At 41.7% G+C, this 18,140-nt stretch overlaps 1 protein-coding gene across 1 annotated transcript in view; it reads left to right on the top strand.

The window, feature by feature from the left end:
* KCNH1 (potassium voltage-gated channel subfamily H member 1) overlaps positions 1 to 18,140 on the top strand; it is a 435,865-nt gene that overhangs the window by 40,920 nt on the left and 376,805 nt on the right. Inside the window, exons 4-5 of the mRNA XM_033197084.1 lie at positions 5,754 to 5,882; positions 13,792 to 13,910. Of these exons, the coding sequence (XP_033052975.1) occupies positions 5,754 to 5,882; positions 13,792 to 13,910 (248 nt within the window). The remainder of the gene's footprint in view (positions 1 to 5,753; positions 5,883 to 13,791; positions 13,911 to 18,140) is intronic.

The raw sequence follows: 18,140 nt of genomic DNA, 5'->3' as shown, positions 1-18,140 counted from the left end.
GGCATTTCCGTCTTATAGGTGAGAAATTTAAAAGGAAAGAAGAAAGGAAAGTGATAGTTTTGGGGCCAGGCATGGTGGCTCACGCCTGTAATCATAGCACTTTGGGAGGCCGAGGCGGGCAGATCACGTGAGGTCAGGAGTTCAAGACTAGCTTGGCCAACATGGCAAAACCCCATCTCTACTAAAAATACAGAAATTAGCCGGTGTGGTGGTGGGCACCTGTAATCCCAGCTACTCAGGAGGCTGAGGCAGGAGAATCACTTGAACCCAGGAGGCGGAAGTTGCAGTAAGCCGAGATTGCGCCACTGCACTCCAGCCTAGGCAATAGAGTGAGACTCCATCTCAAAAAATGAATAAATAAATAAATAAAAAAGAAAGAAAGTGATAGTTTTAGACCCCTATGTATCAGACATGTGGGTATTTTTACTTTATTTTAAGTAACTCTGTTATCCCCATTTTACAAATGAAGAGTCTGATGGTGAGAGAAGTTAAACTGATGCGGCCAAGTTTCCTAATAACTGAAGATAAAGGGCTCAAACTCAGGGCTTGGGACTCAGTAGTAGATGTTCTAATGGCCGGTGGCCATTACATTTCTCTGGTGCTGTCTCATCCTCTCTGTACTTGTAATTCATCTCCATAAAGTTGACCCCAGACCAATTGTCCTATTTCCCGGCGCAGGCTGCCATCCCCAAGTCTAGTTTCTGGACCTATTAGAGTGCAGCCCTTCCCAAAAGCCAATCACAGTGGCTTGGTCTGTTCTATTGCTGTTGAATATGGTCTGGATGCCCAGATGCCTGATTACAGAGAGTACTTGGGAGGAAGTCCAGGGTAGAAAGAAGACTGATGGAGGCCAAAAATTCTCTCATATATCTAAGCCTTGCTGTTTTGTTATCTGACTGCCAAGGCTGAGGAACCTCAAAGCCAGGTTAGGTGGTCAGGTTCATTACTACATGACCTAAGGGAGCTACATAAGGGATGAAAATCAGAGTGATCTAAAAAGGCTGACCTGGAACTGCCCTCCCATTGGACATCCTCATCTTGGAAAGAGCCTCCTTCCCAGCAGCAGCAGCAGCCTCTGCCATCAGTAGGGTTGTCAGGTGCTATGTTGTTCCTGGGTTTGTACATAGATCTTTCTTTAATAAAGGATTTAACATTGACACTTTATCCTTTTTGCAGTAGGACATCAAATCTTACTTTTCTCAGTTTTTCCATAGTAGGCACTTGGGTAAGGAGGCAGAAATTTAACTTCTTCCTGATTTTTTATGTATGTATATGAATATTTGCATTTATTGCCTCTCTAGCATCTTGATGGAATGGATTCTGCTGCAGAATTTGGGTTCTAGGACAGACCCCTGTAGGCTGCTTGCTCCAAGTTCTGTCTGCAGGAAAGTTAATGTCTGAATGGAGCCAAAGGATTCCTGAATATCCTTGGAGGGTAGAAGGGAAACTGGCTTGAGTGGGGTCCAGGTTCCAGATGGCTCACGTTCACTTGAAGCAACTGTTTCACATATTAAATCTTTAAGTTATATTTCATTAAATAAAAATCCTTTGCTGTTAAGTGGAAAAGGTTGAAATAGTGTTCCGTACCACCTAGGAGGGACTTACGTTCTCTTCTGAAAGAATTCCAGAAATGAAAATTTAAGCCCATTCTACTCGCTTTCCTAGACTGTTTGGGTAGTGATAATTTGGGACTGAAAACACTGGGTGTAGGATTTATTTTTTTAAATTTAGCATTCCTAGAGCATCTACCCCACCAAGGCTGTTGTGCGACTCCATGACGGCACTCCCTGGAGTGGAGTGATGCAATGGCTTCACGTTACCCTGTACATAATACTATATTGAATGCCAGGAAGTAGGGGTGCCGGGTGGTAAGACAGAGGAAGTAGATCAGGTCTCTCGCCCTTGGAGTGTATTATGATCTATTTAAAGAAACAGTCCTTAGCTGTTAAGCTTTGAGGGGGCCAGTACATAACACTTAACTTCCCTGTCCATGATCGGAACCAATTGAGAGATAAAGGAATCAGGTCAATATGGCGGGGGTCCCCAGTCCCCAGGCCGCAGACTGCTACCAGTCCGTGGCCTGTTAGGAACTGGGCCATATAGCAGGAGGTGAGCGGCAGCCGAGCGAGCATTACCACCTGAGCTCCACCTCCTATCAGATCAGGGGTGGCATTAGATTATCATAGAAGCGCAAACCCTATTGTGAACTGTGTATGTGAGGTTGCCTGCTCCTTATGAGAATCTAATGCCTGATGATCTGAGGTGGAACAGTTTAATCTTGAAATCATCCCCCCACCCTGGTCCATGGAAAAATTGTCTTCCATGAAACTGGTCCCTGGTGCCGAAAAGGTTGGGGACTGCTGCAATAGAGGATAAGACATCACTTTTGTGACTAATGAAGCTGATCCTGGGGAATGTAGTTTATACCTGTGGGCAAGTGAATTTCTAAAAGTGAAACCTAGAATCAGACAGAGTTACCTGCAAGTCACAGGTAGTACTGGAGAACTGCAGGCTTTTCCTCTTACTAGCCATCCTTCCTGCCTTTTGCCTTTCCCCCTTTATAGGGTAGGGGAGCAAAGCAGAGAAGGGACCAAGCTACACATATCCAGCTCTTGTCTCCCATATTACCAACCAACCCAGAAAAAAGGCCCAGAGTGTTACACTGCAAGATGTTCTTCCACAGAGAAACACCAGATCAGGAAAAAGGAGGTCCTTTCCCTTAAAAAGTCCCTATATTTAGCTCAAGATGAACGCTAAGGCAGTATGTCCTGATTGTATGAATTTTTGTTATAAGATATATATTTAGATACTGAAAAGGAATGGTCAGAGTAGTATGTGTTTAATTAGGGAACATGGCCGGGTGCAGTGGCTCACGCCTGTAATCCCAGCACTTTGGGAGGCTGAGGCAGGAGAATCACCTGAGGTCAGGAGTTCGAGACCAGCCTGGCCAACATGTGAAACCCCATCTCAACCAACAATACAAAAATTAGCCAGGTGTGGTGGCATGCACCTGTAGTCCCAGCTACCCAGGAGGCTGAGGCAGGGGAATCTCTTGAATCCAGGACGTGGAGGTTGCAGTGAGCCGAGATCGTGCAATTGTACTACGGCCTGGGTGACAGAGAGACACACTTTAAACAAATGGACCTGTTAAGTGGGGAGAGTTCATTCATGATAAGCTTGAACTGTGGACAAATGAAAAAGACCTCCCAATACAACTGATAAAATGGTTTTCATGATCTTGGAGATGTGGCTTAGTGTCATCCACGCCTGTAGTCATAAATGAAACATGAAGAATGAGCAAGTTCCCAGGCATCAGGCCCAGCCCGTGCAGTGCAGTGATGGGCTGCAGGGCTGTAGCTGGGAGGGGAGGGTTCTGGAGATTCTAGGAGTAGGCATCATGAGTGGGTTCCTGTCACCTGATTTATTACTAATTGGTCAAATTAGTAATACATTTGTCAAATTAGTAATAAATCAGATGACAGGAACCCACACACAATGTGCTTCAGCCTGGGCAACAGAGAGACACAGTTTAAACAAATTCACCTATTAAGTGGGGAGTAATTAGTGGTATTTTCTGGTTTATCATCTGAAAAAATGCTTAAATTTTTTTTTAGAGCAAAAATTTTTTTTTTATTTGTGTTTTGGCCTTAACAGAGAGGGTACAATTGAGAGCTGTGAGGATATAAGCGTAATTGCTGTGACACTTTGAGTTTTCTGTTGCTTAATTGAAAGTGGTTTTAAATCCTGCAGATTCTGAGAAAAAACTGGGAGGAATAGTAAGACATACTTCCAAAAACAGTGAACAATTCAAAGGTCATATTCTTAACTTTGAAATGCTATTTGTGATTTTTATATGGTAGAATTTTCTTTCAAAACACTTCTTAAGGTGACATTATAATCTGTTGGTATTTGCAGAACACCTAGAAACTGGCAGCTGAAAATTACACAAAGAGAATGGAAAGAAGGTTAAAATTAACTATAGAGGAATACATAGATAATCAAGATTTAAGGAGAACACATTTCCATTGGATCTACTTGCTGCCGGTTTGTGCATTTCAGGGTTATTACTACTGACATGTGAATAGGTGGTATAGTTAAATCTCTAAAGCAGTTGTTGTCAAGCTAGATTAGCTAACTAAGCCTAATGTTAATCAGAGATGTCTGTCTGTCCCTGGTGTACAGTACAGAGTTTGATGTGACTGTGGACAGAGAAAGCCAGGTGACCTCTTGAGGATCTATTTTCATCTCCAAGATTCAGTGAGTTGTCTGCTCTCTATCTCACAAAATAATATATGTAAAATGCTGAGCACAGTGCTGGCTACATAGGAAACTATTACTTAGCATGGGGAAATAGCTACTTTATTTTGATTTGCAAATGGTTGTAAAATAGTATACTAAGTATTATGCCAGTAATGCAAAATTCAACAAATAGTTATTCAGTTCTTCTAGATGCTATTGTAGGAACTGGAATATAAGAACTAGGAAGAAAAGAACATAACATTGCTTTGTGTCTCATTTAATTTTGTATCATAGAATAAATTGGTGCTTCTTGCTGTGATGTCTTCTGTGGCTAGAAAATGTTTGTTTATTTTCCTTAATTATTTTTGGGAAGCCAGCGAGTGACTATGCAGATATTTGACTGTTGATACCTGAGTGGGTACCCTCTCCAAAAAGCCAGTCAGAATAGCCCTGACTACCTCCTTCTGTGAATTAAGACAGAGCTTAGGAAGAACTCATTTATCCTTCACTGTACCTCAGGAACAAGGATTGATATTGAAACACATTCATTGAGCTTCCTATGGCATTAATGTGATCGAAGCCCAAACCTGCTTGGAATCCTCCTTTTCTGGAGAGCTTTGTATGGGGGAATCATTGTGGTGTTCCTTTCCTTCTTCAATGGCTTGTCATTTACCATTGTATTGGATCTCTTAGATTTTTATTTTAAGGAGAGGGATGTAGAAATATAGTTTCTGGGCTGGACGCAGTGGCTCATGCCTGTAATCCCAGCACTGTGGGAGGCCAAGGTGGGCGGATCATTGGAGGTTGAGAGTTCGAGACCACCCTGGCCGCCTCTACTAAAAATACAAAAATTACCTGGGCGTGGTGGTGGGTGCCTGTAATCCCAGCTACCTCGGGAGGCTGAGGCAGGAGAATCACTTGAATCCGGGAAGCAGAGGTTACAGTGAGCCGAGACTGCACCATTGTACTCCAGCCTGGGAGTCTAAAAAAAAAAAAAAAAGAAATATAGTTTCTGGCCCATGTGTGATTGGTCATATGAGTCAAATTGGTGGATTCCTAAACTGGATTTTGACCCTGGGATCCTTTAGCAATGGATGAAGTTTGAAATTTGAGTTGGCATGGTCTGCTGGTCATGGTTGGCAGGGCCTGTCTTGGCCCCTACTCTTTACTGTCTACTATGTGGTCTAAGGTAAGTCTTTAGGTCTTGGTACCTAAGTTTCTTCCATAAGATCAGGTGGGGTTTTCAATCTATTTCCTAATTGTTTTACAAGTTAAGAGATCTGCACTTAGAAAATTAGTTGAACAGGAGAAACCCCTTACTGAATAGTCACTGTGAAAGTTTTTATTCCAGCAAGAAAAAAAACTTATGGTGTAATGATAACCCAGGACTTGAAGGAATAAGACCATTTGAAAAATGAATTAATATTTGTACCTATTCATTCCCAAGTCTTTGCTTCCATAGCCCCTCAAATGAGAATGCAAATTACTGACCAATCTTTTGATATTCCTTTCAGGGACACCTGTGTGGTTCTTTGTGAAAATTGCTCCAATTCGAAACGAACAGGATAAAGTGGTTTTATTTCTTTGCACTTTCAGTGACATAACAGCTTTCAAACAGCCAATTGAGGATGATTCATGTAAAGGTTTGTAATTCTCACTTGTACAGATACATTTATACCTTTTTTGTCTTTAGTGTGGCTCTCATTACAGAGAATTTGAGGTTGTCAAGGCAATCACTTTACAAACCTCAAGATTCTAACTTTAATTTGTATGGAGCAAAGCACTGTGTCATTCTGGAGTGTATCCAGGGAGGAGAAGGGGAGAAAAAACACTTTGTTTAGGAAAGCATTTCAATCAATTTCATACCTTTAATAATTAACCCTTTCCGATATTAGTTAGGCAGAATAAGATAGTTTGGCAACTCTAGTATCCTCAGAATCTTTTTAAGTTTTCACATAACAAATGTCAGTCATACAAATGGGGTTGTCTATGGCTACATTCATCTGCTTTATATATAAACTTTCTTAGATTTGACTGAATTCTAGCACTTCAAGATTATTAAAGCAGACTTTAGCACATCTTTGCATCTGTGGTTGATTAAGTCTGTGACTGGTTAATTCATTTGGAACATGACATTAATGAAGCCAGATCCTGAGTAACATTTCTATATGGGTCATTTAATTAGCTGTGTGATCACAGATTTTAGCACTCATCTCAGCCATATCATATGCATGTATTGTTTGCATAACATAGGGGACCCAGGAAAGGAGATGGCTCAGGGTTTCTGCAACAACTGTATCCCTGAAGAGGTTCAGCTCATCAGGACATAAAAAAGATGGCATGTTAGTCCCAGAGGTTTTGGATTAGGGGGTGACATAGAACCTCTTTGACATCCCTCATTCATAGCTTACACTCAAGATAACCAAGAGGCTAGGAGTTTTTTCATGTTGCAGTGCTACCTGACTCTGTGGTTGATTTTTCAGCTCTGCTGGAGAACTCTGCTCCTTGTGGTTTTCTGAGATGTAGCAAAGAGGTGAGAGTGGAGTTCAGGGGAGAGTTAAACTGAGACATATTATTTTTGATGTGACAAAATTTCTGTTGTTAAATGAGCATTATAGGAGGAAACAAAAAGCATTATGTGGATGCTCTCTCAAGGGCTGTGTCCTCTGAGGGTATTTAAAATCCTGGCACATTTAGCCACTCACATTTATGGAGTTCCGAGCACAGTACTGTGAATACCAGTGCATCCTATTTTTTTAAAACTGTCTGATAGCTCACTAAATCAATTTCAGCTTGCCTTTTGGTTTTAAGACTGCAGCAGATGCAAAGTCTCTCAGCCAGTGTTTCAGCCACCTGAAGTCTCCCTTTGCTTACAGAAACATGATTGCCCGATTTCTAGTTTCTAATTTGAAGATTTCTCAGTGCAGTAGCTATTTCATGGCAGTGGGTTCACTCATGATTAAGTATCATCTTGTTACCATATAGAAAGATCAGTTGCTTTTTTAACCTAATAAACTCAAAAGTAGTATTTTGAAGGCAATTGAATATTTTTACATTTATTTTTGCAATGTTTCTCTTAAAAATTTAAGACATGTGATTCGGTTGAATCAAAATGTTTTTTTTATTACCTCCAGAACATTCGTAGGTGATGTGCTGTTATTTTTTTTTTTTTTTTTTTTTTGAGACGGAGTCTGGCTCTGTCGCCCAGGCTGGAGTGCGATGGCCGGATCTCAGCTCACTGCAAGCTCCGCCTCCCAGGTTCACGCCATTCTCCTGCCTCCGCCTCCCAAGTAGCTGGGACTACAGGCGCCCGCCTCGTCGCCCGGCTATTTTTTGTATTCTTTAGTAGAGACGGGGTTTCACCGTATTAGCCAGGATCGTCTCGATCTCCTGACCTTGTGATCCGCCCGTCTCGGCCTCCCAAAGTGCTGGGATTACAGGCTTGAGCCACCGCACCCGGCCTATGTGCTGTTATTATTTAGTAGGAAAAGCATACCTAACAGAGTGCTCCGTACCTGGCATGTAGGTGCCTGCATTTGATGCTAATGAAACCTAAAGAGGGATAAATCAGAGTGATGTAGTGAGACTTACTTAGGTTTATTTTCCAGGAATAAAATGCTCCACTTCATTTAACCTGCCTCAATGATGCATTTCTTTGTTGATAAGAGTTTTGGTATATACACATACATACTTACAGACACTCATGAGGACATACACACACATTTACTCTGTTTCTTCTTAGCTGAGGGGACCAGATATTAATTGTTTTTGTCAGTGAAATAAATGGAGTAACTTCTGGCTTGATTCATAAAAATTTGACACACACACACACATTAGCCCTCGATGTAGGAATCCTGCTAGTAGACCACGCTAAATGTCTCCTCAAAGACATGGCTTTATAAGCCTGTCAATTTCAAATGCCATGGCAGATATGTTCAGACCTTCCCACTTGCCATGTCATTGTGCCCCTGGCCCACTGTGGTTTGGTGGTCTGCTTAGGACAAGTCAAACTTTATATTAGTGTGTTTATGATGGAAGCACATGATAATTCTCTAGGCCTTGTTATTTTAAGTCTATAAACTGCAATTTTTGCTACAGGGATCAAGTCTAGATCCTAGAAAATATGCTGCCATGTGGCTGGATTATTCTCCTGGCTTGACATTTCTTCTTGGATGTACTCTCAGCAGCTTCTTTCCGGGAGACCAGCTGGGTTTTCAGTACAGCACCTCAGTCACCATTAAGAGTCTTACGAGTCTTGCTGACTTAGGCTTGTTTAGAATTCACTTTGGAGATGGAATGGAAATGTGGATAATCTAAAACCCCAGAAAATTCCCAGATAATTGCTCTTTGGCATAGCCCCATGGGATGTTTTCCTACCACCATATTAGCCTTTTAAATCAGTTATGTTCAAATTGTCTTTAAAATTACTTTGTTTTCTCAAATCATGTAGTACCTAATTTGGGGACTTGGGGCTGGGGTGGGTACATCCTGATAGTGATACAAGAAGCCAGTTTATGCCCCCAGTTTTCCCACAAGTCACCCACAAAGGGTCCAACACATGGGATAATTGACAGTGGCCTATTTCAGGATCTGACACAAAGTAACTTCTCTTCTACCCAGAGCCTCAGGCAGAGGGGGTGGGTCCTGGAAATGCTTCCAGAGCCCCCTCTGTCATTTGGTGTACCAGTTCTCACCGTCCTTTTTATGAGCTAGGTAGGCCTCTGACTTCCTCATCTTCACTTTGCTCTCTGTCTTTTGACAGTAATTCTCTTACTCTCTGACAAATAGTGCCCACGGATGGCATGGAGCAGGGAATGAAAGTCAAGTTAGGTTTGCTGTTTGCTAACAGTTCTGGTGTGTGTGTGTGTATGTATGTGCTTAAAGGCTGAATGAGAGAGTAGGTAGGAATTCCTGCCTAAAATGAGAATCTGTGATGCTCTAGTGATTTCATTTGTTCCTTATCTCTTGCTTTTTCTTTTGTTATAGATAATTGGGAGTAGGCTGTGGGATATGTTTCTGTCACATTCTCTCTTCTGAGTCAGGAGGGTTGGGCAAATGAGTATAGAATTAGAGTGGAAAGCTCAGAATTTTCTCTTTTTACATTGCTCACCAAAGGATGAGTCAGTCCTCTTGTTTTCTCTATTATCCCACCAACTAATCTCATATTAAAGGAGCAAATTCATTTTCAAAGATTCACTTGTTTACTTCTAAATTCAGAGTTAAACTTGAGCCAAATGCAGACAACAAAAGGAATGCAAAACTTTGGAGTACGTTTCTGAGAGCCAGAGATTTAGAATACTGCAGGATGAAGGCTCTGGCAAACTGTTGTAACTGTTCACCCTTCTCCATGTATCTTCATGCTGGACATGGGAGAAATAGTAATAGACACAAGTCACAGGCCCCACCCCTCTTCAATGTTAACATTTTATGTCTCTGCCATTAGGCTGATGGGAAAGTGACGATTTAGTAACTGCTGCTTGAAGAAGCCACTCTAGATTTTTGGTTCTTTGTACGTTGGTAAGAAAAAGATTGTGGGAGGAGACTTGAGGATGCTTAGGCAGTGGTCCACACTGACTCTCCATGCTGTACCCTGTATCCACTATTCTCTGCTGGATGTTTGGATTATGCTATCAACTCCTCTGAATTTCTTACCCTGTATCTCAGGACAAGGCTGTCCTCTGTCTTTTTTGGTACCCCTGGACTTACTCTCAGAGGAATTGGAATTCTAACTTATCCCAGCACCATCTCTTCTGGCCTGAAAAAGAAAGATTCAGGTTCACTGGTGGCTCAGCTAAGTTGACACCCACCAGCCATTGTTGGGTCAAGACAGGGTAAAAGCCATTTCTCCATTCCTGAGAATGAAGAAAAGACCCAGTAAATACCTTTTAGCTGATTGCTATATTGTGTACTGTGTTCCTTTCCTTTTGTCTTTTTTCTCTCTATACTCTTCCTCTTCTGCTCCTGCCCACTTCCGCTCTCATTTTCCTTATTATGTATGGTTTCAATTTTCTCATGGCATCCACAGCTCTGCTATGCCTAACTTGCTGGTGACATTTGTGATGGAACTGGAAGAATCCTGGGCCAGGGGTTTCTTCATTTGAGCTCTATTCAGTGTTGAACTTACAAGTGGGATATAATTGGAGGAGTGGGTGCAGAAATGCCTGGCAAAAGAGAGGCACAGCAATACCCCCTAAAACTGAAGAGAGTTTGTGAAATGGGCTGCCTATCCTTTGGGACCTTATATCTATTGCAAACCCAGACAGAAGTAGGGTGATGAGAGAAAAAAAATTTGTTCTTTATTTGTCCAGTACACCTATTGTATTCACCTGTTGGGTGCCTGGCCTCATGCTAGGTGCTGGACACAAGGAAATGCCTGCGAAAGAGCCTCTGAGTCTATTTGGGAGAAGGCATAGGCAGGTAAGCAAATAAAACAGTAAAGCACAGTCAATGATCTAATATATGCCTGCCTAAAGCAAGTTGGGGTTCAATACAGGGAGCAAGTAAGCCTGCTAGGGGTAGGCCAGTATCCTTCCTTGAAGGATGACAATGAATCATGTGGAAAGTGACTATCTGACTTCCCCTGAGCAAGACCATTTTGAGCTAAGTTCGGTTTGGGTTGTCCCCTCCCATTTTGCCTTTTGGACAATAGGAGTTTCACTTTCTCCAGAAATGATTCTTCTGATGGGTCTGCTGTAAGGGACATTGTTGGTCCAAATTGTATGTATTATCTTCCACCAAATTGGTTTGCTCTTCATATGCTTTTAATCTCATTGAATAGCTGTCACCCCAGTTGTTACCCAAATCAGAAACTCAGGAGCCACCTAGGTTGCCTTTTCTTTTCCTCTATAGCTATTTTTCTCAGAGTCCTGACTCTGTAGCTGCCCTCAAGACTCCCCTTGACCCCTGGCCCAGGCCGCAGCATTAGTCCAGGCCCACATGGTCTCTTGCCTGTTGTCCTGACATACCTTCTATCTGTCTTTTTTTTTTTTCCAGCCCACTATCCACTTTGTTGTTCTGTTCATTTAAAATGCAAATTGGCATGTGTATCTCCCTCCTCACCACATTTAAAGTCCTTCAGTGGCTCTCGGTGGGTTTCAGGATGAAGTTCAAGGTTCTTAACTTACCTTGTAGGTTTTTACTGTCCAGGTTCTTCTTGGTTTGGCCCCTACCAACCTCTTTAGCATCATCTGAGGACATGCCTGCCATCCCCCTCCCACTTATAAGCCATGGCCCTTCATCCAACCATTCAGAATGTCTTGTTCTTCACTGACATATTACCCTGTTTTATAATTTTCTGCCTTTGTAGGTGCTGTTCCTTCTGTGTGGGATGTCTTTCTTTCCTTAAGTCTACCTAATTCCTACTCATTGTTTAAAACTTTGCTCTAGTGCCATATCCTTCAGGAAACCTGCTTTGTCTCCCCAGCCTGGATTAGGTATATGCCTTCTTTTGACAGTCTTGGCCATAGCATTCTGTACTCATCCCTGCCATAGAACTTAGTTCACTATGTCATGATTTCTTAATTGTCAGTCTTCCCTGCTAGAGTATGTGCTCTCTGAGGCCAGAATCTGTGTCTTATTCATGTTAGTATCTCTAGTATCTAGTACCATGCCTGGTACCTAGTAATTATGTTTATAGAATTAACACATGAGTGAATGAATCTATTTTTTCATCTGGCGAGGCATGATTGCCATTATAAAGTATCTATAGCCCAGGAAAGAAAATATGGGTTTGGGAACTTGGGAGAAAATTTATTTCCTTCCTTCCTGCCCATCGTGGGTAGAAGTGTGATGCAAATTTCACACTGTTCATCCATTTCCTTTTCAACACCCACTCACCTTCCCATGCCCTTGCTCAGCCAGCCGAGAGCCCACTCTTTTAAGAACCCACTCTTGCAAAGAGAATCAGGGCTAGGCCAGAGAGTGAGGGGCTATCCTGAGTCTAGGGAAATGCCCAGAGGTCCAGGGATATTCCTTTTTATTCTTTTATGTTATATCAGGTGATGAACCAAGGGGTTTGGGGCACCTGCTCTGCCAGCTCCCTCTCATCACTGTTCTCACAGTATATAGATCACGCTGGTGGTGGTAGTAGGGTGGATGCAGAGCCCTTGCTGATGTTTACATACACAACTGACTGAAAAATAAACTCTCTGCTCTTCTCGAAAAGCTTTTTGGAATCCAGTTTCAGCTTTACTTTAAGCTAAAGTAGAGCCTTCCTCTGAAAGTGACTTTTAAAAAAATCTTAGTTCATAGTTCCCATAGCACATTCATTGACACTGGGGGAGATGTCAAAGACCCCTACAGAGTCCATGCTGTCCCCTCCTGTTAACATTAGTGGGATACCCCGCACACCCACAGTCAAACCACTATGCGTATCTTTTCAAGCCAATCCCAGCAGTTCCACATTTCTGCTTCGTGGCATCAAGGTGGATGAAAGCACTACTGGCTTTTTATTGAAGCCTGGCACTTCTGGAATGAGATAAAAAAGAGCTGATTTGCTCTTCTTACTATATGACAAAAATTTATCCAGTTTATGATTCTCAAAGGTTGTATAGAAAAATAAAATATGGACATTCTTCTGCTTAACTCCATTGTCCTCTGGATTCTGTCTTGGAAAGTTGCTCCAGGGTAAAATTTGGCAGATGAGATTTCTACTGGAAGGTGCTGAATGCTTCTAAACTCTAAAGGATATAAAAAAATAAAATCACCTAGTCCTGCTTTTAGCTGTAATGTAAAAATAGTTGCATGCTGTGTTTATTTGCTATATACCCCAAGTCTGGGTTTTTGGAGCTCCTAAAACCCAAGCCTGGTCTTGAGAATCCTGACAGGACTTCAAGGGTCTCATGGGGCAACTGCATGATACAGATGGGTTGTTGAGTGTTGAAATGGACAATTGTCTTTGGGGGCCTTTAAAAGGTGTCAAGATCACTCAGACATCTTCGATTCTCAGTAAAGACCTGTCACCAACCATCTTTCTCCCATCCTAAAGCAGACTAAAATCTGCCACTGCTTTTCCCCCACCTCCTCAGGGGTTGAAATCATTTCTTACTCCTCTGGCCTTGCAGAAGGTAATGCATAGAATGGCCATTGAACTAGCTTGTCCGTTTAAAACCCAGAACCAGCTGTTTCTGCAAGATCAGATAGCCTGGGGATTGGAAACAGCCTGAGCCAAGTTACCAAATCAGAGAACCATCTCAATTACCTGGTATTATCTGGTGAAGAAGGCTTGGGCCAGAGTGGAGAGATGTTCTAGACTCTCATTGTCCAGGCACTCTGTGTCTTAGTCTCCCTATTTGTAAAATGGTACTAAAACCTGCTCTACCAGCTTCACAAACTATGATTAGGATGAAGTGAAAGTGCAGGGGAAAAGCAAATTGCGACACACAAGGTGCTTTTCTGAGCAGTGGGTCTTGCTTGCAGGGATGCAGAGTGACTGTTGGGAGCTTAGGAGGGCATTGGGGGTGTCTGTTTCTGACAGTGTAACTTCTAATGTGAATGTCTGTGCACCTTTGGGATGTGGTTGACCCTGTCTTTTCACTCTTCCACTTGCTTCAGGCTGGGGGAAGTTTGCTCGGCTGACAAGAGCACTGACAAGCAGCAGGGGTGTCCTGCAGCAGCTGGCTCCAAGCGTGCAAAAAGGCGAGAATGTCCACAAGCACTCCCGCCTGGCAGAGGTAAGAGCAAGGGGTTAGCTCATCTTGAGCCTTACTTTTAGGGGGTGCATGGGCTGAGGCAATGGCACAAAACTAGGTGCTATCATGGAGAGGACCTTCAGGACCCCCAGACACCTGTCTTGGCTGGGCTTACACACTACAATGTGTGATACTGGGTAAGTGACCTAACTCCTTTGAGCTTTTTACTTTCCCATGTGCAAAAGCAGGCTGGAAAAGCTCTGTTTCAGCTTGCTTGAGATTAAAAGTGTCAGATCACATTTTTGAGGAGCTAGAAGTGCTTCGTGTACAGGAAGGAGTTTTTAAACAATTTTGTTATTAGAGCAATACATACCATTATAGGCAAAGAAGATACAGGAAGTGAAAAGAAGAAAATAAAAATTACCTGCAATCTCAACAACCACATGGCATTTTACATTTTTTTGGTGTGTGCATTTAACTTGTTTCTTTGTAGATATCCTATTTCCTAAACGCTAAGAAATTCATTTTTTCACATTACTGTTTATGAAGTTGAGACACATCTAGCAATAGTGTGTACATTAAATGTGATTGTGTTGCCTTTTCTTCACTTTATATAATCATGAGCATTTTTACATGTTAATAAATATACTTAAAATTATTATTATTTTGGTAATCTTTGTAGTAAGGAAAATTTGGCATTCTTCTTTTTGCTGGAGCGAGAGGCTAGGAAGCCTTGACAAGGTATCTTATTAGGTTTCATGCACCCAACTTATCATTATCTGCCTTTGATGGTGCCTGGTCTTTATTTTTATTTTATTTCATTAAAAAAATTTTTTTAACTTCTTTTTATTATACTTTAAGTTCTAGAGTACATGTGCACAACATGCAGGTGTATTACATAGGTATACATGTGCCATGTTGGTTTGCTGCACCCATTAACTCATCATTTACATTAGGTATTTCTCCTAATGCTATCTGTCCCCCTGTCCCCCATCCCACGACAGGCCCCAGGGTGTGATGTTCCCTGCCCTGTGTCCAATTGTTCTCATTGTTCAATTCCCACCTATGAGTGAGAACATGTGGTGTTTGGTTTTCTCAGTAAAGACCTGTCACCAACCGTCTTCCTCCCATCCTAAAGCAGACATTGTGATAGTTTGCTCAGAATGATGGTTTCCAGCTGCATCCATGTCCCTGCAAAGGACATGAACTCATCCTTTCTATGGCTGCATAGTAATCCACGGTGTATATGTGCCACATCTTCTTAATCCAGTCTATCATTGGTGAACATTTGGGTTGGTTCCTAGTCTCTGCTATTGTGAATAGTGCTGTAATAAACATACATGTGCATGTGTCTTTATAGTAGAATGATTTATAATCCTTTGGGTATATACCCAGTAATGGGATTGCTGGGTCAAATGGTATTTCTAGTTCTAGATCCTTGAGGAATTGCCACACTGTCTTCTACAATGGTTGAACTAGTTTGCACTCACACCAACAGTGTAGAAGCTTTCCTATTTCTCCACATCCTCTCCAGCATCTGTTGTTTCCTTACTTTTTAATGATTGCCATTCTAACTGGTGTGAGATGGTATCTCATTGTGATTTTGATTTGCATTTCTCTGATGACCAGTGATGGTGAGCATTTTTTTTCATGTATATGTTGGCTGCATAAATATCTTCATTTGAGAAGTGTCTGTTCATATCCTTCACCCACTTTTTGATGGGGTTTTTGTTTTTTTCTTGTAAATTTGTGTAAGTTCTTTGTAGATTCTGGATATTAGTCCTTTGTCAGATGGGTAGATTGCAAAAATTTTCTCCCATTCTGTAGGTTGCCTGTTCACTCTGATAGTAGTTTCTTTTGCTGTGCAGAAGCTCTTTAGTTTAATTAGATCCCATTTGTCTATTTTGTTGCCATTGTTTGTGGTGTTTTAGTCATGAAGTCCTTGCCCATGCCTATGTCCTGAATGGAATTGCCTAGGTTTTTTTCTAGGTTTTTTATGGTTTTAGGTCTCACATTTAAGTTCTTAATTCATCTTGAATTAATTTTTATATAAGGTGTAAGGAAGGGGTTCAGTTTCAGCTTTCTACATACAGCTAGCCAGTTTCCCCAGCACCATTTATTAAATAGGGAATCCTTTCCCCATTTCTTGTTTTTGTCAGATTTGTCAAAGATCAGATGGTTGTAGATGTGTGGTGTTATTTCTGAGGCCTCTGTTCTGTTCCATTGGTCTGTATATCTGTTTTGGTACCAGTACCAAGCTGTTTTGGTTACTGTAGCCTTGTAGTATAGTTTGACATCAGGTAGCATGATGCTTCCAGCTTTGTTCTTTTTGCTGCAGATTGTCTTGGCTATGCGGGCTCTTTTTCAGTTCCATATGAACTTTAAAGTAGTTTTTTTCAAATTCTGTGAAGAAAGTCATTGGTAGCTTGATGGGGATGACATTGAATCTATAAATTACTTTGGGCACTATGGCCATTTTCACAATATTGATTCTTCCTAGCCATGAGGATGGAATGTTCTTCCATTTGTTTCTGTCCTCTTTTATTTTGTTGAGCAGTGGTTTGTAGTTCTCCTTGAAGGGGTTCTTCACATCCCTTGTAAATTGTATTGCTAGGTATTTTATTCTCTTTGTAGCAATTGTGAATGGGAGTTCACTCATGATTTGGTTCTCTCTTTGTCTGTTATTGGTATATAGGAATGCTTGTGATTTTTGCACATTGATTTTGTATCCTGAGTCTTTGCTGAAGTTGCTTATCAGCTTAAGGATATTTTGGGCTGAGACGATGGGGTTTTCTAAATATACAATCATGTCATCTGCAAACAGGGACAATTTGATTTCCTTTTTTCCTAATTAAATACCTTTTATTTCTTTCTCTTGCCTGATTGCCCTAGCCAGAACTTCCAACACTATGTTGAATAGGAGTGGTAAGAGAGGGCATTCCTGTCTTATGCCAGTTTTCAAAGGGAATGCTTCCAGTTTTTGCCCATTCAGTATGATATTGGCTGTGGGTTTGTCATAATAGCTCTTATTATTTTGAGATACATTCCATCATTACCTAGTTTATTCAGAGTTTTTAGCATGAAGGGCTGTTGAATTCCGTTGAAGGCTTTTCTGCATCTATTGAGATAATCATGTGGTTTTTGTCGTTGGTTCTGTTTATACGATGGACTATGTTTATTGATTTGCATATGTTGAACCAGCCTTGCATCCCAGGGATGTAGCCATCTTGATTGTGTTGGATAAACTTTTTGATGTGCTGCTGGAGTCGGTTTGCCAGTATTTTATTGAGGATTTTTGCATCGATGTTCATCAGGGATATTGGTCTAAAATTCTCTTTTTTTGTTGTGTCTCTACCAGGCTTTGGTATCAGGATGATGCTGGCCTCATAAAATGAGTTAGGGAGGATTCCCTCTTTTTCTATTGATTGGAGTAGTTTCAGAAGGAATGGTACCAGCTCCTCCTTGTACGTCTGGTAGAATTTGGCTGTGAATCCCTCTGGTCCCGGACTTTTTTTTGGTTGGGAGGCTATTAATTATTGCCTCAATTTCAGAGCCTGTTATTGGTGTATTCAGAGATTCCACTTCTTCCTGGTTTAGTCTTGGGAGGGTGTATGTGTCCAGGAATTTATCCATTTCTTCTAGATTTTCTAGTTTATTTGCATAGAGGTGTTTATAGTATTCTCTGATGGTAGTTTGTATTTCTGTGGGATCAGTGGTGATATCTTCTTTATCATTTTTTATTGTGTCTGTTTGATTCTTCTCTTTTTTCTTCTTTATTAGTCTTGCTAGCAGTCTATCAATTTTGTTGACCTTTTCAAAAAATCAGCTCCTGGATTCACTGATTTTTTGAAGGGTTTTTGGTATCTCTATCTCCTTCAGTTCAAGCTTCCCTGGCTGCTTTGTTTACCTACTCAAGCCTCAGTAATGGCAGATGCCCCTCCCCCTGCCAGGCTGCTGCCTCACAGGTGGAGCTCAGACTGCTGTGCTAGCAGTAAGCAAGGCTCCGTGGGCTTGGGATCGATGGAGCCAGGCATGGGATATAATCTCCTGGTGTGCCATTTTCTAAGACCATTGGAAAAGCACAGTATTTGTCTGGGAGTGTCCCGTTTTTCCAGGTGCCGTCTGTCATGGCTTCCCTTGGCTAGGAAAGGGAAATCCCCTGACCCCTTGTGCTTTCCGGGTGAGGTGATGCCCCTCCCTGCTTTGGCTTGCCCTCTGTGGGCTGCACCCACTGTCCAACTAGTTCCAATGAGATGAACCAGGTACCTCAGT

This window comes from Trachypithecus francoisi, unplaced genomic scaffold (assembly GCF_009764315.1).
Source record: "Trachypithecus francoisi isolate TF-2019V2 unplaced genomic scaffold, Tfra_2.0 Lachesis_group5, whole genome shotgun sequence".
In the NCBI taxonomy this organism is placed as follows: domain Eukaryota; kingdom Metazoa; phylum Chordata; class Mammalia; order Primates; family Cercopithecidae; genus Trachypithecus; species Trachypithecus francoisi.
This window is presented reverse-complemented; position numbering and strand designations above follow the sequence as displayed.